At 44.7% G+C, this 19,254-nt stretch overlaps 3 protein-coding genes across 4 annotated transcripts; 1 reads left to right on the top strand and 2 right to left on the bottom strand.

Annotated features, from left to right (window-relative positions):
• Positions 1-1,331: 1,331 nt before the first annotated feature.
• On the top strand, positions 1,332-4,361 carry fzd5 (frizzled class receptor 5). Its single transcript, XM_052082696.1, has one exon. The coding sequence runs from the start codon at positions 2,174-2,176 to the stop codon at positions 3,863-3,865; it is 1,692 nt and encodes a 563-aa protein (XP_051938656.1). The 5' UTR covers positions 1,332-2,173; the 3' UTR covers positions 3,866-4,361.
• A 2,297-nt stretch (positions 4,362-6,658) lies between these two features.
• ccnyl1 (cyclin Y-like 1) lies at positions 6,659-12,504 on the bottom strand. The gene is made up of 10 exons (XM_052082706.1): positions 11,394-12,504; positions 10,680-10,754; positions 10,530-10,573; positions 10,196-10,296; positions 10,073-10,108; positions 9,874-9,925; positions 9,675-9,794; positions 9,151-9,317; positions 7,337-7,499; positions 6,659-7,249 (listed from the first exon to the last, which is right to left on the bottom strand). Exons 1-10 carry the CDS (start codon positions 11,554-11,556, stop codon positions 7,133-7,135), a joined length of 1,038 nt encoding a protein of 345 aa, XP_051938666.1. The 5' UTR covers positions 11,557-12,504; the 3' UTR covers positions 6,659-7,132.
• A 416-nt stretch (positions 12,505-12,920) lies between these two features.
• On the bottom strand, positions 12,921-18,922 carry creb1b (cAMP responsive element binding protein 1b). 2 transcript variants are annotated; one of them, XM_052082702.1, is made up of 8 exons: positions 18,753-18,922; positions 17,208-17,315; positions 16,806-16,952; positions 16,412-16,512; positions 15,928-16,079; positions 15,673-15,855; positions 15,339-15,492; positions 12,921-15,266 (listed from the first exon to the last, which is right to left on the bottom strand). In XM_052082702.1, exons 2-8 carry the CDS (start codon positions 17,310-17,312, stop codon positions 15,122-15,124), a joined length of 987 nt encoding a protein of 328 aa, XP_051938662.1. In that variant the 5' UTR covers positions 17,313-17,315; positions 18,753-18,922; the 3' UTR covers positions 12,921-15,121. The 2 variants fall into 2 exon arrangements, with proteins under 2 accessions (XP_051938662.1, XP_051938661.1); XM_052082701.1 differs by lacking the exon at positions 18,753-18,922 and adding an exon at positions 18,105-18,744.
• Positions 18,923-19,254: the final 332 nt, after the last annotated feature.

Raw genomic sequence — 19,254 nt, 5'->3', positions numbered from 1 at the left:
GAGTGTGTGTGTGTCTGCGTGAGTTTGCGTGTACATTCATGTATGTGTTTTTATGAGTGTAAAATTAAATTAAAATTAAAATCGTTTTGCATTTGTCATAATTCGTTTTTGTTCCATTTTGACTTTTGTCGTTTTAATCTCACTTAGGGGGCGGCACGTTGGTCGACTGGTTAGCATGTCCGCCTCACGGTGCAGAGGTGCGGGGTTTGCTTGTGGCTCCGGCCTTCTGAGGGTTTTCTCCGGGTACTCCGGTTTCCTCACACATTCCAAAAACATGCACGGCAGGTTAATGGAACACTCCAAATTGTCCTGAGGTGTGATTGTGAGCTCAAATGGTTGTTTATCTATTTGTGCCCTGCAATAGGCTAGCAAGCGGCTCAAGGTGTTTATTAATCATTTAAAGTTCAACCAATAATTTTCTGCGAGGTAAATTTGAGTTAACTTTTGTGGGTTGTTTGTAAAAATCCTGACTAAAATTAAGCGTGAAACTGGAAAATCACAAACTTCATGATTTATGTTTCCTTTCATTCAAGTCGCCTGAAAGGAAATAAAAAAAAAAACATCAACCTGCCCACAAACATACAAAGCCGCCCAACCCTAAACTTTGAACTCTAACACTGAATGCCCTTGGAGAACACCAGTCACGCTAACACTTTGTTTTCTTACTCTAATGTCATTTTATTTATAAACTTAACCGGTCATATTAACCCTTAAAACGTAGAGAAAATATCTTTTCTGTTTGTTGATTTTGTTTCGATTGCAAACACATTTTACAACAAAGTTAACTGACTCATTCGTCATTGTCAGTCATCCATTAACTGGTGCATTCAGGTGCTGCACTGTCCGTTCAAAGTGAGCGGACAGTCTTGAAACACAAGGAGCAGGTACGGTCAGGTGCTACTCCCTAAAAGTCTTAGTGAAATTAAGAAAGCCTATTGAATAAGACAAGCAGCTGATAATTTCCGATGTCCTGGCTAAACGAGCTAAATCTTGTGCTAATAAGGCTAATATATTCATTTAAATGACTTGTTGGTGCGTCCTAGTTCAGACCGAAAACGCCCCATTACAATCAAGAAAACCTAAATTTGGAAGAAACTGGCAGGATCAAGTGCACTGAATAAAGGCAAACAAAACCCCGTAATAATAAAACACTTGTAAACCAACAAGTGCGGTAGTTAAATGACAACTAACTCGTTGAAACAAGCAGTCGGTGCGTTCAGTTGCAGTCGGGAAAGCATAACTGTTTAAGTTGCATGCAGTAAAAAAATGAAATAAAAAAGTTTGATGAAATAAGAAATACGATGCTTTAAATAAGTAGCTAATGCGTTCAAGTACACTCAATTAAAACGATGAAGCCTTTTGGGGGGAACGCAAGCACATTTTCGTTTTAGGCTCTTTAAATCTAACATCTTAACTGTTAGATACTGACTACAAAACGTACAACATACATTTTCACTCAAGGGCAACAATACCAACGCTGCTTAATTTAATTTAAAGTACATTGGTTTATTTTTATGAGTTAAAATGACATGTGCGCGGGTTGTGAATGAGCGTCGCTACGTCGTCTTTGCGACGTCCGAGGGGCCCTGAAGGCAGCGGGGCAGCCAGGCTTGTAGAAGGCGGTTAATGCGTGTTGAGTTGGTTCATTCCGTGCGGGGGTTCGCACCTGAGGGGTCGCATGTGGTGCGAGGGATGCGGTGGGACGTCGCAAGTCTCCGGACGAGGAGCCGGGGTAAAATACCAACAAGTTTGTGTTGTTGAGTTGACTTGTTTTGGTTTGAAATGTGCATGTGAACGTGGATAACGTCACGCGAGACCTTTGCTCCCCCCCCCCTACTAACTTGTTGGATTTTAGTCGACACTGTGTGACTGCTTCGTGCATTTTGGAGGAGTTGTGTTTTTTTTCCCCCTCCACGTGGATTAATAATCAAAGACTGCACAAGAAAATGGACTTCAACGGCACGGGACTATAAACCATTGGTTCTGGTTTTAAATGGACCTAAACAAGACAAAAGTTTAAGATGATTTTTGGTTTGGTTTAAATCGACCCTAAGACTTTGCAACCATTTGCCTTGGTTTTATTTGAAATGGACCACAAGAATTTAAGATCATTTTTGGTTTGGTTTTAAATGGACGCCCAAACCACAACATTTTAAGACCACTTTTTAATCAAATGGAGTCAATGATGAGGTTACTGCTGGTCCTGCTCATCCAGAGTGGGTCCGGGGTCTATGCAGCTTCCAAGGAGATCTCGTGCGAGCCCATCACAGTACCCATGTGCCGAGGCATTGGCTACAACCTGACCTACATGCCCAACCAGTTCAACCACGACACCCAGGAGGAGGTGGGCCTGGAGGTGCACCAATTCTGGCCCCTGGTCCGGATCCGCTGCTCCCCGGACTTGCTGTTTTTCCTGTGCAGCATGTACACGCCCATCTGTCTACCAGATTACCGCAAGCCTCTCCCGCCGTGCCGTTCGGTTTGTGAACGTGCAAAGCGCGGGTGCTCGCCCCTCATGAGCCAGTACGGCTTCGAGTGGCCCGAGCGGATGAGCTGCGAGCGTCTTCCGCGACTGGGCGGCGACACCCTCTGCATGGATCAGAACGGAAGCGAGGCGACCACCGCGCCGCCGCCGCCGCCCTTCGCCGTACCAACGTCCAAGAACCGCCACAGAGCAAACGCCGCGGCCCAAAATGAGCGCGAGTGCCGCTGCCGGGAACCCTTGGTGGCCATCAAAAGGGAGTCGCATCCCTTGTATGGGCGGGTCCGCACGGGGCCGCTCCGAAACTGCGCACAGCCGTGCCACCAGGCGTACTTCTCGGAGGACGAGCGGACCTTCACCACCTTGTGGGTGGGGCTGTGGGCGGCGCTCTGCTTCGCGTCCACCCTCACCACCGTGGCTACCTTCCTCCTGGACATGCAGCGTTTCAAGTACCCCGAGCGACCCATCATCTTCCTGGCTACTTGTTACCTCTTTGTATCGTTGGGGTACATCATCCGGCTGGTGGCCGGGCACGAGCGAGTGGCGTGCGCTCCCCTTTCGGACCAGTTCCACATCCTCTACGATACGGGCGGTCCTGCTCTGTGCACCCTGGTCTTCCTGCTGATCTACTTCTTTGGCATGGCCAGCTCCATCTGGTGGGTCGTTCTGTCTTTCACGTGGTTCCTGGCAGCGGGCATGAAGTGGGGGAGTGAGGCCATCGCTGGGTACTGTCACTACTTCCATTTGGCCGCCTGGCTGGTCCCCAGCGTCAAGACCGTTCTGGTTCTGGCCCTCAGCGCCGTGGACGGGGACCCGGTGGCCGGGATCTGCTACGTGGGCAACCAAAGCCTGGAGAACCTTCGAGGCTTCGTCCTGGCTCCCTTAGCGGTCTACCTGTTCGCTGGCTCGTTCTTCCTCCTCGCCGGTTTCGTGTCGCTCTTCCGCATCCGCGGTATCATCAAGCAAGGCGGCACCAAGACCGACAAACTGGAACGTCTCATGATCCGAATCGGACTCTTCGGGGTGCTCTACACAGTGCCTGCTGCGGTCGTGGTGGCCTGCCTGGTTTACGAGCAGCACCGCCGCCCAGATTGGGACCAGGTGCTGGCCTGTTCTTGCGCAGCCGAGCGCCAGCGGCTGGGTGGCGGACCCGATTATGCCGTCTTCATGCTCAAGTACTTTATGTGCTTGGTGGTGGGCATCACATCGGGGGTCTGGATCTGGTCTGGGAAGACCTTGGAGACCTGGCGCAGGTTTCTGGTGCGGTGCTGCCCCTGGTGGCGCCACAAGGTGGCGGCTCCGTCCCCTGTGTATGCAGAGGCCGCCGCCGCTTTAACGGGACCCGTTCCCGGAATGTACCATAAAGCCCCATCTCATATATGACACTTAAGTCCTTAAACCCGGGGCCTGAAGGTCTGGATCTTCAGGCCCAAGGAACCACACTTAAACCAGTACTTCCTGACGCACTCACAGACTAAACGTTATTTATTGATGTAAATATTAAAAGAAGGTCCAGGTCCTGGCTATTGGTCTTGGACTATGAAGGTGTACATAAATGTAAAGGGAACTAACTTAACTTGAGCTTCGAATACAAGTTTCAGTTATTGCTTTTGGGCCTTCAGCGCCATCTGCTGGTGGCAAGAAGGGCTGCTTAACATGATTGCCCATACTCTGACCCATCGGAAACAAACGTTTGTCATGTGACTCGTATGTTCATTTCTACTTGGCAAATGCTGATGTCTCCTTGACTCTGTGGCAGTTCCAGTCAGCTTTAAAAAAAATTATTAATAATGGTCCACTTTAAATTCTGCAGTTGCTCAGTTTCGATTATGATAAATCTGAATGGTCACTTGAGCCGGAGCCTTTAAAATTTTTTTTTAATGAAGAATTTCAATCAAGAATAAAAACAGTCAGTCCCTGACTATTTTCATATGCATTCATATGTGGACAATGCCGATGATGACCCATTTTCCAAATTGCCACTTGGAACGCCATCCACCCATTAACCCCTTGATGTAAATACATAATTGGACAATGCCGAGGGTTCGTAATCAGAGTTTTTTAAAAAAAAGATTCATAATTTGCTGCTTGAAATTCCGCTTTTGCTCATTTTAAATCGCCAGACATGCCAATGAACTGTTTTCTGTTGTTCATTTTTTAAAACTGTTTTATGTTGACTCATACTTCACCGATGATGATCTTTAGTTGGATGCCTGATGGTTCTGGAATCAGGTTAAAAAAAAAATCTAAATAAATTGCCACCTGACATTATGCGGTTGCTCGTTTAAAATCAAGATAAATCGAAAGGTACCGTTGTGCTGGTATAGGTCGATGTTTTTAATGGTCTCAAAAGTATTGGAAAAATGATTTTTCAGTATGTTCCGCCACAATGAAAAAAAGGTCTTTTCACCGTCTAAAAACTTGACTGGATCTTTTTAGGTTTCTCTTTGTTGTATATTCGTTTGTATAAAAATGTGCAGATTTTGGTACGAAAGAAGAAGTTTGTTAACACTATGGTGTGGTTTTCTTTTGGTCTGAGACACGCAAAAGGACTCAAGATAGTGTTTTACATGCTGATGCTCCTCTGAGGTCCTTTTTATAGATGTATCCCTGAAATGATATTTTTCTGCTGGCAGTTGAAGTGAATAGACCGATTAAAATGTGACGATTTGCAACTATTGCATCACATTGTGGTTATTTTTTTTTCCATTTTGTTAATGATCAATTGATATTATCCAGCATTATCGTTCAAATGACAAAGTTTGATTTTCCATCATTCTGCTTTCCAACATTTGTTTGTGATTTTCCAGTTTCACATTTCATTTTAGTCAGCATAACAAAATAATAGAAAATTCGTGGTTTAACTCAACGCAACTGTATGGACAAACAGCCATTCGCGCTCCCACTCACACCTGCGGACAATTTGGCATGTTCCATTAACCTGCCACGCATGTTTTCCGAACGTGGGAAACTGGAGTGCCCGGAGAAAAGACACGCAGCAAAGGGAGAACATGCAAACTTGACACAGGAAGGCCACTGTGAGGCCGACTGTTAACCAACGATTAGCGCCCCGCCAGAAATGCATACAAATGAATTGAATGTTCATTTCCATTGAAACACTCACCAATTGTCACGTGACTCGTTGATGCCCCCCTGAGGAAGAAATCGGTATTAAACGTCAAAACCGTCAGAATCAGACGTATTAACATATTCTTTAAGAATGTTCTATTGTGCTGTTTTCAAGTACTTGGGTAAAGTTGAAACATTTTAACAACACAAACCTTTAAAAAAGAAGAACATGCTACTGCTTTGCAAGTTATGATGGAAAATGGCTTGGCTACCGTTTGTTAACAGATGAATCAATGCGGTCCGTTTGCGGAGATTGAACGGTTAAATGTGCTTAAAAACATGTTTAATTTTACTATTCATAACTGAATTAGTGAACATCTAGTTATCGGGATACTTTGGCTAAGTCAGTGAATTATATGTAGCTACTTGAATTGTCACTGTAACATATACCTTTAGCGTACAGACGAGTCTCAACTTCCAGGTACTGTAGCGGTTCTTCCCATGATGCACTGCGATAAAGACGTCGGGTGAACTAAACTCTTACAAGTTGTAACGCAGCACCGTGGTGCGTCTTTAAGCGTTGAAAAACAACCTTATAAGCCCAGAAATATTTCATTGTGAGAGGAATAAATGTTTTATTATTCTTATAATGTATTCACTCACTCTCATCATAAAAACACTTCAATAGTATAAATGCCTTGCGTTCCGCGGGTTTTGTTGTGACGTCATCAAAGGCACCGCTGTTTCTTGTCACGTGTTCCTTTTAAAGTCATTTTGCTTACCCCAAGCAATTTGTTTTCCTCCAACATTACCCCCTTTTTTTCTAATATTTTGATTTAACGCTGAAAATCGTGACTAATAATCATAAAATTCCAACATGTTTTTACTGTTTGTTGCATTGGCCTTCGCAACATTTGTACTTTTAGGAAGATATTTGTCACTCAATATGACGTTTTTTTTCCTTGCAATATTTTCCTTTTTAACTAAAAAAATAATCCTCTTTATATTTTTTCCCCAAGTTCTGCATTTTGAAATTGTTTTCTTTGCGAGTGGAATCTTCATCGTATAACGCGGTCTTCAGTGACAAATTGCACAACAAACAGGCCGTGTGCATGATTAGTGTTTATTTTAAAATACTCCATCTGCAAATGGGTTTTCCATTTAAAAATGAGACCTTTCACAGCTAGTAGCCTACATAGTAAGCAAAACCAACTTTTTTTTTTCTTGCTGTCAAGTCCTCTCAGTAGCTCTACATGAATGTACTGTAGTTTGTTCAGAAGGAAGGGAGAAGAAAGATATTTGGGGGGGGGATTACAATACTGATCTTGAAATCATTTCAGTAGTAAAGTCAATCCTGGTCCATGATGTGGAAATGGGAAGAATCTGTTAGTCTTCTACATGTCCTCACTTTTAGTTCTCGCAACAAAATGCTGTTTTGTAACGGCTATACGGCATTAGAGAGGCGCCCATGTGACCAGGGTGAGTTGCGCTTAAATAAAAGGTATAAAAATAATATCGTTAAACCGGAGTTGGCAGCAGTAACTACGACATGGTGGCGGGATGGATGGGGATCCGTTGGCCTTAGGAGAGTACTGCGTTGGAGCGTCGTATGCCAATCAGGTTGTCGGCGCTGAGTGACCGCCTCATGGACGATCGACTCAGATCTTTGTACTTGTCTTCACACAATCTGGAGATGGCCTGCATCCAGTGGCAACAACATACAACACGCGGTCACTTTACTTTCCACCCCCCCACAACTCTTACATGATGGAATGTTAACGTTACCTCGAGCTTCTGCGCCCGCTGGTTGTTGAGCGGCTCCAGGGGGAAGCTAAGGTTGTTGTCGTCGGCCAGCTGCCTCAGGTCAAAGTAGTACTTGGCGTAAACGCTGGCTGGCACGTTGATGTTGAACTGGAGCAGCTCCAGGAAGTGGCGCTCCATCTCGTTCCTGGGGGACGAGAGCACACAGCTGAGGCCTGGGAAGGCTCAAAAAGACTGCGGAGTAGCCGGGTCGGGTCGGGGGGCGTGCAGGCGGCCAATGTGGAGGACGCTCACGCTACCGGCGCTAATGGAGTCACGAAAGATGAACACGTCGAGTGCTGCTGGAGCCGCATCGACTGCGTCGCATGCAAGGCACCCCAATCACCTGCTGAGCAACTATCACTGAGGAAAACCACAAAAGTCCTCTGGAGTTTCGACAAAATATTTGCAAGGTTATGATTTGACATTTGATTTTCAAATTAGTTATATCAGGCACGTGCACACATTCGGGGGGGGGGGGGGGGGGGGTCAGGTGCTCAAGCCTACCCCCCCCCCCCCAAAATGGCATTTTCATATTTGAGTATTTTTGGGTTGATATATTTCTAAGGATAAGAAAGAAACTGTACTTAACTTATGTATTCGGATTTGTCTACACAAACAACAAAATCCGGTAAGTTTCACTTTTATTTATTGTAATTTTTTAAAATAAAATTGCTCCTAAAAGTACTTTTATGTCACTTTTAGTTTCCATGCTTCCTATAAGTCTACCAAAAATATAATTGTATGCATGTATTTGTATATTTGTACTTTTCTCTTGTAAAATTACTCAAACATTTTTAAATGTAATATTTTATTTGCCTATCCTTAAAATTGTTTTTATTATTCTTTGTTGTTTTACGGTATTCACGGAAATTACCACTTCTTAAAAACCGTCATCTTGTGATATCGGCACTTTTAGAGGTCATCATAATTCAGTTATTTTTCCTTTTCAACTCTTTGGTGACTAATATGAAGAAAAAAAATCCTGTAAAGGTGATGAAAAAAGAAAACTATGCAAAATGAAGACTTTCTTTCCATTTTGAACATGAGATATCACAAACCAAAAATATGAAACAGACTAACGAGACCGATGTGGGCTTGACAGCAAGCTCCATGGTCCTCCCTCTTCATCATCATCAGGCAGCCTCTGAGGGCAGCAGTCGCCATGGAGACCTCATCCAGGTTTTTTTTTTTTTGCTTTGTTGGCCGCCAAAAGGTGTACCGAGGCCACTCTGCGTGTGCATATGTGTGTGTGCGGTATCCGTGGGCAACTAATGGAGTGGGCGAGAGGCAGGCCCATTATATGGAAGCAGCGAGAGCACTTGAGACCCACCCCACATTTCTCTCGAAACAACCCCCCTCTTCATCCTTCCATCCACAAAGACTTTCAGATGAAGCGGGCAACACACACACACACACGCACACGCGCGTTGTTACTGAGTGTACCTTGAAGAACGGCCATAATGTGAAACTTAAGGTGGAAATATGGCTTGTATTTTAGGACATAGGCAAGTTTATCTCCTGGAACTGACGTAGTCACTCTTCTTGTACAACAAATACTGCTGCAGTAATTTTCTGTCAAACCTATGGACTTAAAAAAACAAAAAAAAAACGACCAATGTGTGTTTGGACTGCACGAAGTACTTATCAAATGTCATCATATAATACTTTGAAGCAGTCCAAGAACCTTAGGGGTATGTATGGTCCTTTTTCTCTCTCCAGGAAGTACAGGTACCCAGCAGGAAAAGTACCTGTAGGTTTTCGGTGTAAAATGTGCAGTAAGCGTCCCACCCACTCACATGTCTTCTACGGTGATGTCCTTGAGGATCTGGCAGTAGTCCACGTTCCAGACAGCCTGGTCATCCCAGACTTTGGAGGCCAGCAGGATGGCTCCGAGCACGATGCGCTTCCAGTTAGAGGGACAAATGTCCAGCTCGGCGTATGTCAACAGACGCTCCAAGTACACCTGAAGTCCAGAGGGGGGAGCATCTTCACTGTCTTACACTTCACTTACACAGTTGAATGTAATAAGAGAAAGATAGTTGAAGATGGATTTTGATATTATTTTGAATAATAACAACAACAAACACTGCAGGCAAGCAGTAGCGAGAATGTCCTGAAACGAGACCAACATTCTTTTGCAGGGTTTTGCTGCCCTCTGGTGGCCACAAGTAGTGGTTACAAGTGTGGTAGTTCGCACACTGTTCAAAATCTTGTTAAATTCTGTCCTGCTCATTTGTGTAAAAAGTATGAAAAATCAAAATAAACCACAACAGCTAAAATCCATCACCAAAAATAAGATCAAGAAGCTCCGTGTACATACAAGTGTGACAATGGCACATTCGGCAGTGAGTTGTGCTGCACTGAACAGCGTCCTGACGAAACGATAGATGACTTTGTGCTCGGGGTCCATGCAGCCATACTCGTCTGGGACCGCCTCTCTCTGCATGTGCGGCAAAAATACATACCGAGATGAGCGATGTACTCTGTGAACATTCTGGTTAAGGTGTCGACGGACTCACCGATAAAGGATGCAGCTTCTCATCAAAGATGTCCAGAGAGCGGTCAGAATCCCTGCACATGACGCACATGTCAGTGGGCACTACACTACTTTCCAAATGCTTCTTTGTATACGATACGATGTAAATAGTTCAATATAAAAACACAACTTTTTACATCGCGTACTGGACAGAGAGTCGACACTAGTGTATATGAACCTACCTGTTCTTGATGTGGTAGTAGATTGCTAAAGTGACACTGGAGGTAGGCAGAAAGACATGAATGTTTACAGGGCATCTTGAATGTTATGATAAAATTATGTGTGTTTAATCCACACATGGTCACCATTTGATTGTGCTTTTGAGGTTGGGCTGGCTGACGGTGCTGTCGTCGATGAAGATGGTGGAGCACGAGCTGTACTTCTTCGACAGTGGCCCGGGAGACACCTGCACACAGAAGGCGGTTAAACTTATTTTTACATTTGTCTGACAGTAGTGTTTTGATGCGATTCAGAAAAATAGTATACTATTTTGAGAATTTGCTGAAAGACAAACATTAGAAATTGTTTTCTGGGAGGGGAAAAAAGCCATGAACTCACATGGGGGAAAAAAGTCACAATTTCAAGATAACATGGCACGATTTTTAAAACTTACATGGGGTGGGGGTAGGGGGGACTTACATGACTGATATGGTTTATGTGGTTGCTTTTCCTCCGGTCACGCACTATCAACAAGAGAAAAATACATTTTATCAAGTGTGTCATATACATCCATCCACATATGTGACATGTTTCACAGTTTATGTTCGGTAGGAAAAAGCATTAGCTCACCGTCTGTCTGGGACTTGCACAGGAAGATGGTGCTGGCTCGGGCGTGGTCTGATGGGTTGGACTCTAAAGCCAGCTCTAAAAGACAATAATACTAAAATGTTTTTCAGCATTAGGAAACAAGGCATGTTAAAATTCCACGACTAAATCACCAAGTCTTGACAAAACTCATTCAGGGAAAGCTGATGAAGAGAACTCGCAACTTAAGTGGCCGCCATTTAAACGAGAGCCAGATTAAAGTGTACATGCATCCTACAGGTATGCAAACATGACTTGCTAAAAGGAATATTTGAGAGATGGTTGAACACATTATCATCATTTAGTTGGTCTTTCGGGTGATGAGAACCATAGAAGCAGAACTTACGGCATCATAAACAATGACTTCTCTCATTGACTGGCAGTGGTGGTCATGTTTTCAGCTGACTTTCTCAAGACTCCAGTCGCATTAACCATCAAATAGAGTGTTTACATTTTTTTAGATATACTGTCATGATTAGGGTATGACTTTAAAAAAAATAATTTTGACTCCATCATCGACACTGCCTATCAATCTTGATTCTTTGTCGATTCTCATTGAGTTATGTTTTTAAGGGGGAAAAATCCAATACTATGAGTCTTGCTTCTCAAAGATTTAAAAAAGCCACGAGAAAAGCACTGATAAATTATATTTTTTAGGACAATAAATTGTACATGATGAAAAAAGCTACACGCACGAACCGTCGGGAACTTCTCTGTCGCTAATGTGCTGCAAGTATGGGGCGCTGTTGTCGTCGCTAACTTCCGTGCTGGTCAGGAACTCCTCCAGCCGCTCCGCCGGCTGCCTTGACGGCAGCTTGGGGCTCGACTCCGGAGAGACACAGCATGAAACCGTGTTCCCCATGCCGGGCCGGGCTGTGTCCGCTCAGTGTCCCAAAGTGGTCCAAATGCTTGTCGGCTTAGTTGCTTCCGGCCGGGCGCCCCGCTCTCACACAGCAGGGCTCAGTGTTAGCATTCCATTAGCTCGTCATGCTAAACAGTCGCCGTCCGCCAACTCCCAGCGACGGCATTCCTCTGCCATTTGCGGGGGCCAACAAGTCCCGAGTTATTGGTCTGGCCCCCTCAAAAGGCCGATGAATCGGATTATGAAGACGACGTTTACAATCAAAAGTGACGTTATGAAGCAAGCGAGTGGTTCTAAACGTTCGCCGGCCTCATTCATTCATTGCGCTAGCTGGTTGGGGAACTTTTGATCACGGAAAAAAATGAAAATCGCTCGTGTGTAGATAACAAATTAATTGTAATTAAATAACGTTTGGCAAGTTATACGGTTAATTATTGCTGAACTGGTTTAAAGTGACTTTCTAGATAGTTCCAGATGCCCTCCAGGGCTAGCGAAATAAATCCAGGCCGATGCTACTGTGGCCTTCCGTGGACTACTGCGAGAAAATGAGGAATTTCCAACACCGCGATACGGGTTTTCAATTAAATTAATAATTTGATTTAAAATGGTGACTAAATGAATGTTGCTTATAGGCTTTCAGCGACTGTCCAGATGGTTCCGGGTGTCCTCTCGGGCTAGCGAGAACAATCCAGCCCAAGGCTTCTGTGGCCCTCTGCGACCAAAAGAGAGCAACACGAAACCGCAAGACAACGTATCGAGATCCAATTAAATCCTTAAGGCTGTCTCTTCGTTTCCCATCGCACCAGCAAACTCAATCAACCTTCTGGACTCCATCCAAGTTTTTTTCTTTTTAAATTTTTAGGGCAAACTGCTCATATAATCGCCATCTCCTAGCAATTACCGCTCATACCACAGCAGCACCACTTTGCAATGAGAGGCGTCTAACTCCGCCTACTCCGGATTCCAATCGATCCTATTGGTCAAGGCATCACAACAATTATTTTCCCGAGCCGCACATTGGCTGAGAAAGCTGTCATTTAATCAGTATTTTAAAATGCTATTTTCGTTGCGTCACACCCTTTTCCTGGAGTGAACCCTGTGCTGTCAATCAAAATTTTAAAAGAAAGTTAGCTTCACCCCCTCATGTTTCAAAATAAATCATAAAGCCGAAAGTGCAAATACAATATTATTTTGTCATGTGAAAAAAAGCAGTGTTAGTCTTATTTTTCCACAGATAAAAAAGGTTTTCTCGCACTAATTTTGTAAACTGGTATTTTAGCCATTATTTACATGGGGATTACAATCCCCCACACCCCCATGTTTCTAAGTGATGCACACTGTATAAAACAGTTTGACTGTATACATAAATATTAAGCACATTTTATTGATGAGTCATTTACACATCTGCTCGTGCAGTTTATTGCGACATAACAAATGGTTACAAAAAAGAATAGTAATAATCAGCTGCTATGCTATTGTTCTGCAAAGAGCACAGTAACTCATAAGGTGACCGCAACGAGGAAACTTTAAAAACAAATTAATAACTCGCAAAGGGGGGGCCATATAGAAAGTCACCAAGATAGAAAATTCCTAGAAATGTTCCCATTATTACTTAACTTGTCCAGCCAGCACCAGTACAGTGAGTGGTGGTTACAAACAAAATAAATCACATTCATATATACTTCCCCTCATCCATATATATATATGACTTATCAGAGCTCCTGTGGACACGAGAAACACACAACAGCCGCCATCTTGCTTACGTTACAAATAAGACATGTCTGTCCACTGTACAATAGCAGAATCTATCAGCTATTAAAAACAATACTGCTGCTGAAGCTCCTTAATCATGAAATAAACAATCCCAAACAAAACTTTAAAATTCTGATGTAAAGCTGTGAGTGACTGATGGTGCAAAGGTTCTAAGTGACAAATTGTAAATTTGGGGTTGGGTCCACCAGTGGGCACCTGACTATGAGCTAATGAAAAGGCTGCTTTGATTGACAAGGCAATAAACTGGCTAAAGATAGATTTGTGGACTGGTGAATAGACTAGATGATGTAACCAAATGATCCTTGGGTAAAAATAGATATTTAGATTAGCTAATGCGGATTGACCTTACTGAAGAATTGTCACAAAATGATTGACATGAAGCCAATTCTAATGAGCAGTAAGAAATAAGATTGTAATAATTGACATGTCAACTGGGCAATGAGAATTGAGTGATGTAATCGATAAATGGTCAATCAAATGCCGACCCATAGTTCATAAGACATGAATGACAAAAGAAGTGCATTTGAAAGAACATTTGTGCTTCCATTACCTTGCTTGTGTCTATGAAAATAAAATAACGCAATGGCATTTAACACAAACGGTTGGCTGTATGTCTGATTGACAATTAATAATGAAAATATAGAAAAATATGGCACCGCAACCTCGTACACCTCCAACAAACTCGTAGCTGCCGTGACCGCTAGGCCTCGCACACATGCACACACACACACACGCGCACACCGATGTACAGTATGTTACAAATATATCAATAAACAGAGATACATCAAGTCTACACATGCAGAAGCGTCTATGTACATGTACGTTGTATAAAAAAATCAACACATAAGACTGGATGTGTTACTCATGCAAATGTTGAAATCACACATTTGTCTCTCTCTTTTTTTTTGTGTGTCAGTTTATGGAGTAGAAAATGGCCATACCTGGTGGTTTTACTTTAAAAGTTGAAGAAATTCAGTCCCAAATGGACACAGTGAAATAAAGGACCTCAGTCTTGGCGAATACGTTAAAAGTGTCTCATTAGGTTGTGGGCTTTGTGTGTGTGTGTCGTCTTTCCGACTGGTTCAAGAGTCTGGGCGGGTGTCCCTCCGAGGAAAGTCGTCCTTTCAAACTTGTCCATGGCGAGGCTTGCCCAGCTTATGTCTAAATGTATACCGTGGGCCCATCATGTTTTGTAACCATGGCAACAATGACTTGTTGAACCCATTTCAGTATTGGGACCAAACCATACGGTCAGTCGGTTCATTTATAGTTCAGGCCAAAAGTTGTCATTTTTTAAAAAATGCAGTTGGACAATTAGTTGTCTGCACCAGGGTTGACAAACGCAAATGGCATTTGGTCCACAGGTTCTTAGGCTAAAGCTAAAATAATATACAAAAGATGCTTTGAGTTGGAACCACAATGACTCATTCCTGAGCCAAAGTAGACATACGTTAGCAGGTTTCGAGGTCTGCTCTACCAAAATGACTCGGGGGGGCTGGTCAGTGGGGGTTTTTCCAGCGAAAAGCTAAAAATCTGATGTTTGAGTGAGAACCGCAGGTGGAGTCCCATGATTAGTCAGAATCAGCCTGACTCAAGACAGAATCAGTCTTGCTAACTGGTTAACGTTTGCTTCTTTGTCTTTCCATACACATGATGGACCCATGATAAAACAAGTATGGCATACTGAAAAACTTGAGGCAAGGGAAACCAAAGAGTCCAAGACCGAATGAGCGCAAAAGCTACTCCAGCCCAAAGCAAAGAAACTCGTTCCAGGCTTGGAGCAGGTGGGGATTTAGTCGGATTTGTGACAATAAAGGTCTTTGAGGGCCTTGAGTTCTTCGATGAGCGTCTTGTTTTGGTTCTCCAGGACGGCCACTCGGTTTTCCAGACACTTGACGTACTCCTTCTTCTTCCTGCGACATTCGCGCGCCGCCTCTCTGTTGGGACAATATGATCAGTTCCAACTTTCTTGCGGCTGGAATCTAGGTAGCCGGTTTACACGTTTGCACCTGTTTTTCATGAGGCGGACCTCCCTCTTGCGGGTGACCTCCTCGGTGGCCCCCTGCGTGGGCAGGGCGGGCGACGAGGCCATGACCACCCCGGAGGTGATGGCGTTGGCAGGTGCCGCTCGGATCTGGTAGGCCTGGACGTCCCCAGAGGCAGCTGGGAAAGGGGTTTACGCGAGTGTTGAGAAAACAGAACCACGCACGATCCAGATTTTATGTCAGCAGTCGGCAAAGAACATCCCGGTTATTGAGTTTTGGTGCTTGGATTGGAAAATCTTTCAAATTGAAGGAAAATGTGATTTGACAGCCGAGGCCTGGGTAGAAGTGTCCCGCTCACCTTGCACCACCACTTGGTTACTCGGCACCAATATCTGCTGTCCGTCGCTGGTTTGCGCATACTGCAGGATGGTGGCGCCGGGCTGGGCGGCCGCCGCGTTGGTCATGGTGAGCGCTTGCAAGCCCTGAACGCCGTCGGTGCCGTTGTTGGCCAGCTGGATGGCGCCGCCCTGCGTGATGGCGACTGTGAGCGACGTGACAAATGTGTTAGAAAAGCCAATCGGGCTGCGACGATATCACCTGGGAAGAAACTTACTGTACTGGCCGCTGCTGGTCTGGTAAATGGGCGTGGGCACGGTGACTGTGGCGATGGTGGGCGTGGCCGCCGCTGCGACATCGTCCTCCGCCTTTTCCTCCTCGATGCGAGGGACGGCAGGCGCGTCCGACGACAGGTCGTTCAGAATTTTCCTGTTTGGGACAAAAAGTCAAGAGATCAGCTGGGAGAACGCAACACTGGATTCATTTGTGTCTTTTTGCGATTATTAAGTTACACCAAAAATATATTACGCCATTTTTCTTGAACATCGATGCACCATCACAGGCGTCTTCAGGCAATAGGCACAACCTGAACGGGCAACCAGCATGTTTCAAAAAAATAAAATCCTCTAATAGCTATTGTCACACGCACACTGTCAAACCGTTTACACGGAACAGGACATTCCAAAATAAGAGTGGGGATGAGCCGCATGCTGCTGCACTAAGTCTCAAGGTCAACACGGGTGAGTATCTCCAAGCGTCACCTGTATGAGGGTCGGCGCGAAAGGATCTCTCGGCGCTTCTGCGAGTCAGTCACACTGTCCACCGACTCCTGTGAATCCTCGCTTTCGGCGATGGTTGAGATCTAAAAGTCATACATACACAATGAGAGAATTTTTTTTAAACATGAACCATATTATGATACCAGCTGAGCTAATCCAGTAATAATAATAATAATAATAATAATAATAATAAGGTGCAATTTAATTGAGTTTCCTTGAAAGGCAACAATTAAAGTTATTACACCGCTGAAATACAAGTACTATTTGAGATGAAAAAAGTAGGCGAGTTGAGGACCCCTATTATGTAAAACATACCCAGTAGGTGTCTTGAGAGATGCCTGACCTGACCTGACAAAATGCTAAATCTATTCATTACCTGCACAGCCTGTACTTGTGGGGACTGTATGACGGACGACTGTGCGGCCTGGATCACGCCGTGCACTTGGACCGTCTGTCCGTTTGGAAGCTGCACCAGCGTCACCGTGGGACCTGTTGCCGAGCCATGGCCTGACGCCATAGATGCCTGAAGAAAAACATATGGAAAGGGATCACGACCAGTAGGGTAACGGAAGCTGAATTGCACTTGTGTTACGGTTCGATGTACAGTGTGAAGTTTAACACCCGAGACCCGCTGCCCATGTGTCGATTTGTCTTGAAAAACGATTGACATCACCACACATCCAATTACCCGAATGACTGATGCCGCAATGGCAGAGGACACAGTAATATTCCGCTTTGACGATGACTACCCAAAAATCGCCTCCTGTCGGTCAGTTACCTGCGCCAAGGTAGCAAGCTGTGCCGGCGTGATCTGCTGCTGATTTTCTGTCTCAGCAGACTCGGCCGTCTGCTGAGCCTCGGCCGCCGCTGACTCCATCTTCATTGGCTGAGTTTGGGAATAAATAATAACAATTATTAATCACTGTAGTGTAATAAAATACTAGATCAATTTTCTAAACTGCTTGTCCTCGTTTGCGTGACATATTTATGGGCCAACGGCCAACATTAACCGTGAGACCAACTGAGTCGGGCCACCTAAAGTTCACTAATGCAGTACAAATTTCATTTATAAATGTGTTGAAATCAACATGTTCTTTCATTGTTAAATAAACATGATTCCATATTTTTATCCATTTAAATAAATCACATTATCAGCTCATTTTAGCCACCTCGTGCACATACACTGGTGAAATTTGTGCAACATGCATGCATTTTTGCTGAGACTATACACTCCTGACACATTATTAGGAATTTTGTTCAGTTGTGTTTCATATCAGGGCCCTTTATGGTTCTGGCAGGGGCCACCACAACTTGGCCACAATCCAAAAGGGCTTCACGTTGGCCCCATCTTATGTACAATTGAGTCTTCAATTCACTTGACATGCATGTTTTGCGTGCACAGGAGGAAAATCCTCAAATCACGGGGATAAAGTGAAAATTCCACAGAGGGAGATTTGAGCCAAGGTTCGAACCCAGAATCGCAGTAATGTGAGGCAGACTTGCTAAACACTAATGTCACATGCTACCCTCACCAAATAAAATAATAGGATATATAATTAAAAGCATAAAACGGTGAGTGGTTATTATTTACTGGAAGTGTGCAGTGAAAATGAAGAGGGATGTTAATGCAGTCCAGTGCGTGTGACGTGTGTCATGGCGATGGCGGTGAGCTCACTCTTTGCGTGGCTGCTGTGCGCGCCATGATTGGCTTTGCGCATTTCTCCCTCGACTTTTCAAAAAACAAGGAGATCAACCATCGCCACCACTCGCCAGGCGGCGAGTGACAGCCGAGACGCATGGCCGGCCCGGGCGACGCACCGCTCGGCCACAACAGTCCCGACGGCCCCGTCTCGGAAACGGATGAGCCCTGGGGGCTGCTTTACACCAGGAAGTGGACACAATGTGGCGGCAGACCACATTCTGGGTGGGTTTCACCGTGGTGACGTAAGGAAATGTTGAATAAATGAGTTCAAAATGGGCAATTTATCCCCCAAAAGTGGAACTTGTGGTGAAAAAAAAGCGGCAACCTGATCCCAACCTAGCTTCGTTGTTAGCTTATGCTAATTGCTTAGCTGCAGACAAATAGCGCGAGCTCAAGAGTCACGCATTGCATTAATTAAAAACATAGAAGTTCATTTTAGGTCCAGTCCCCCCCGCCCAAAAAAAAAAACAACAGCCGCAGCTTCCCCACCCAGCATCCCGCTCAAAAAAAAAAAAAACACTCCGGGCCGCCATGATTTCTTTGTTTCCTTCGGGCCGAACCCGACCAACACCAAATGTTTTAGCCATCGCCGCCAATCGTGCCTCCTTCCGCCGTCCTTACCGATACAGACTCCCTTCGTCGCTCCCCGGGCCTCCGGAGCTCCACTTTTATTGTGGCCGACACGTAAGAGCCCGCGTCAGGCTACACCTCCGCCGCGTCACCGCCGACAACAAGACGGAGATTGGAGAGAAAGATCCAGGCAAGACGAAGCAGATGGCGACGTCGTCCGGAGAAAGCCGAAGTGTCTCTCTCACCCGAGCAGAGGCGGAAAAAGACGAAGCGGCGCGGATCGAGTCGGACACCGGCACGCACTTTTCCTCGTGAAATTCGCAGTTTTTATAATGTATCTGTCATAATTTATTTGATTTGAAGCCCAAGTTGTTAGAGATATGTATGTACAGAAAAGAAAATAATAAAATGCCTTTCTTTAACATAAAAGTGTGGATCATACTCATTGTTGCCTTTAGAGGGCAGCAAACGACCAATTTCACATGTGCATGCTGGCTTATGAAACACAATTACAGTACTGTATTTTATTTAATTTTTGCTTCCGGACCACATG

This window comes from Hippocampus zosterae, chromosome 12 (assembly GCF_025434085.1).
Source record: "Hippocampus zosterae strain Florida chromosome 12, ASM2543408v3, whole genome shotgun sequence".
NCBI classification, from domain to species: Eukaryota; Metazoa; Chordata; class Actinopteri; order Syngnathiformes; family Syngnathidae; genus Hippocampus; species Hippocampus zosterae.
Note: the sequence above shows the minus strand (reverse complement) of the source record. Positions and strands in the feature narration are given on the sequence as shown.

Excerpts from the sequence above, each read along its gene's own strand:
- ccnyl1 (XM_052082706.1), bottom strand. The coding sequence starts at position 11,556 with ATGGGGAACACGGTTTCATGCTGTGTCTCTCCGGAGTCGAGCCCCAAG. Across the intron at positions 10,109-10,195 it reads CTCAAAAGCACAATCAAATG|TGTCACTTTAGCAATCTACT; the intron begins GTGACCATGTGT and ends GCCTACCTCCAG. Across the intron at positions 9,318-9,674 it reads AATGTGCCATTGTCACACTT|GTGTACTTGGAGCGTCTGTT; the intron begins GTATGTACACGG and ends TCTGGACTTCAG.
- creb1b (XM_052082701.1), bottom strand. The coding sequence starts at position 18,227 with ATGCGTCTCGGCTGTCACTCGCCGCCTGGCGAGTGGTGGCGATGGTTG. Across the intron at positions 16,513-16,805 it reads CACAAGTACAGGCTGTGCAG|ATCTCAACCATCGCCGAAAG; the intron begins GTAATGAATAGA and ends TATGACTTTTAG. Across the intron at positions 15,493-15,672 it reads TAACCAAGTGGTGGTGCAAG|CTGCCTCTGGGGACGTCCAG; the intron begins GTGAGCGGGACA and ends CCCCTTTCCCAG.
- fzd5 (XM_052082696.1), top strand. The coding sequence starts at position 2,174 with ATGGAGTCAATGATGAGGTTACTGCTGGTCCTGCTCATCCAGAGTGGG.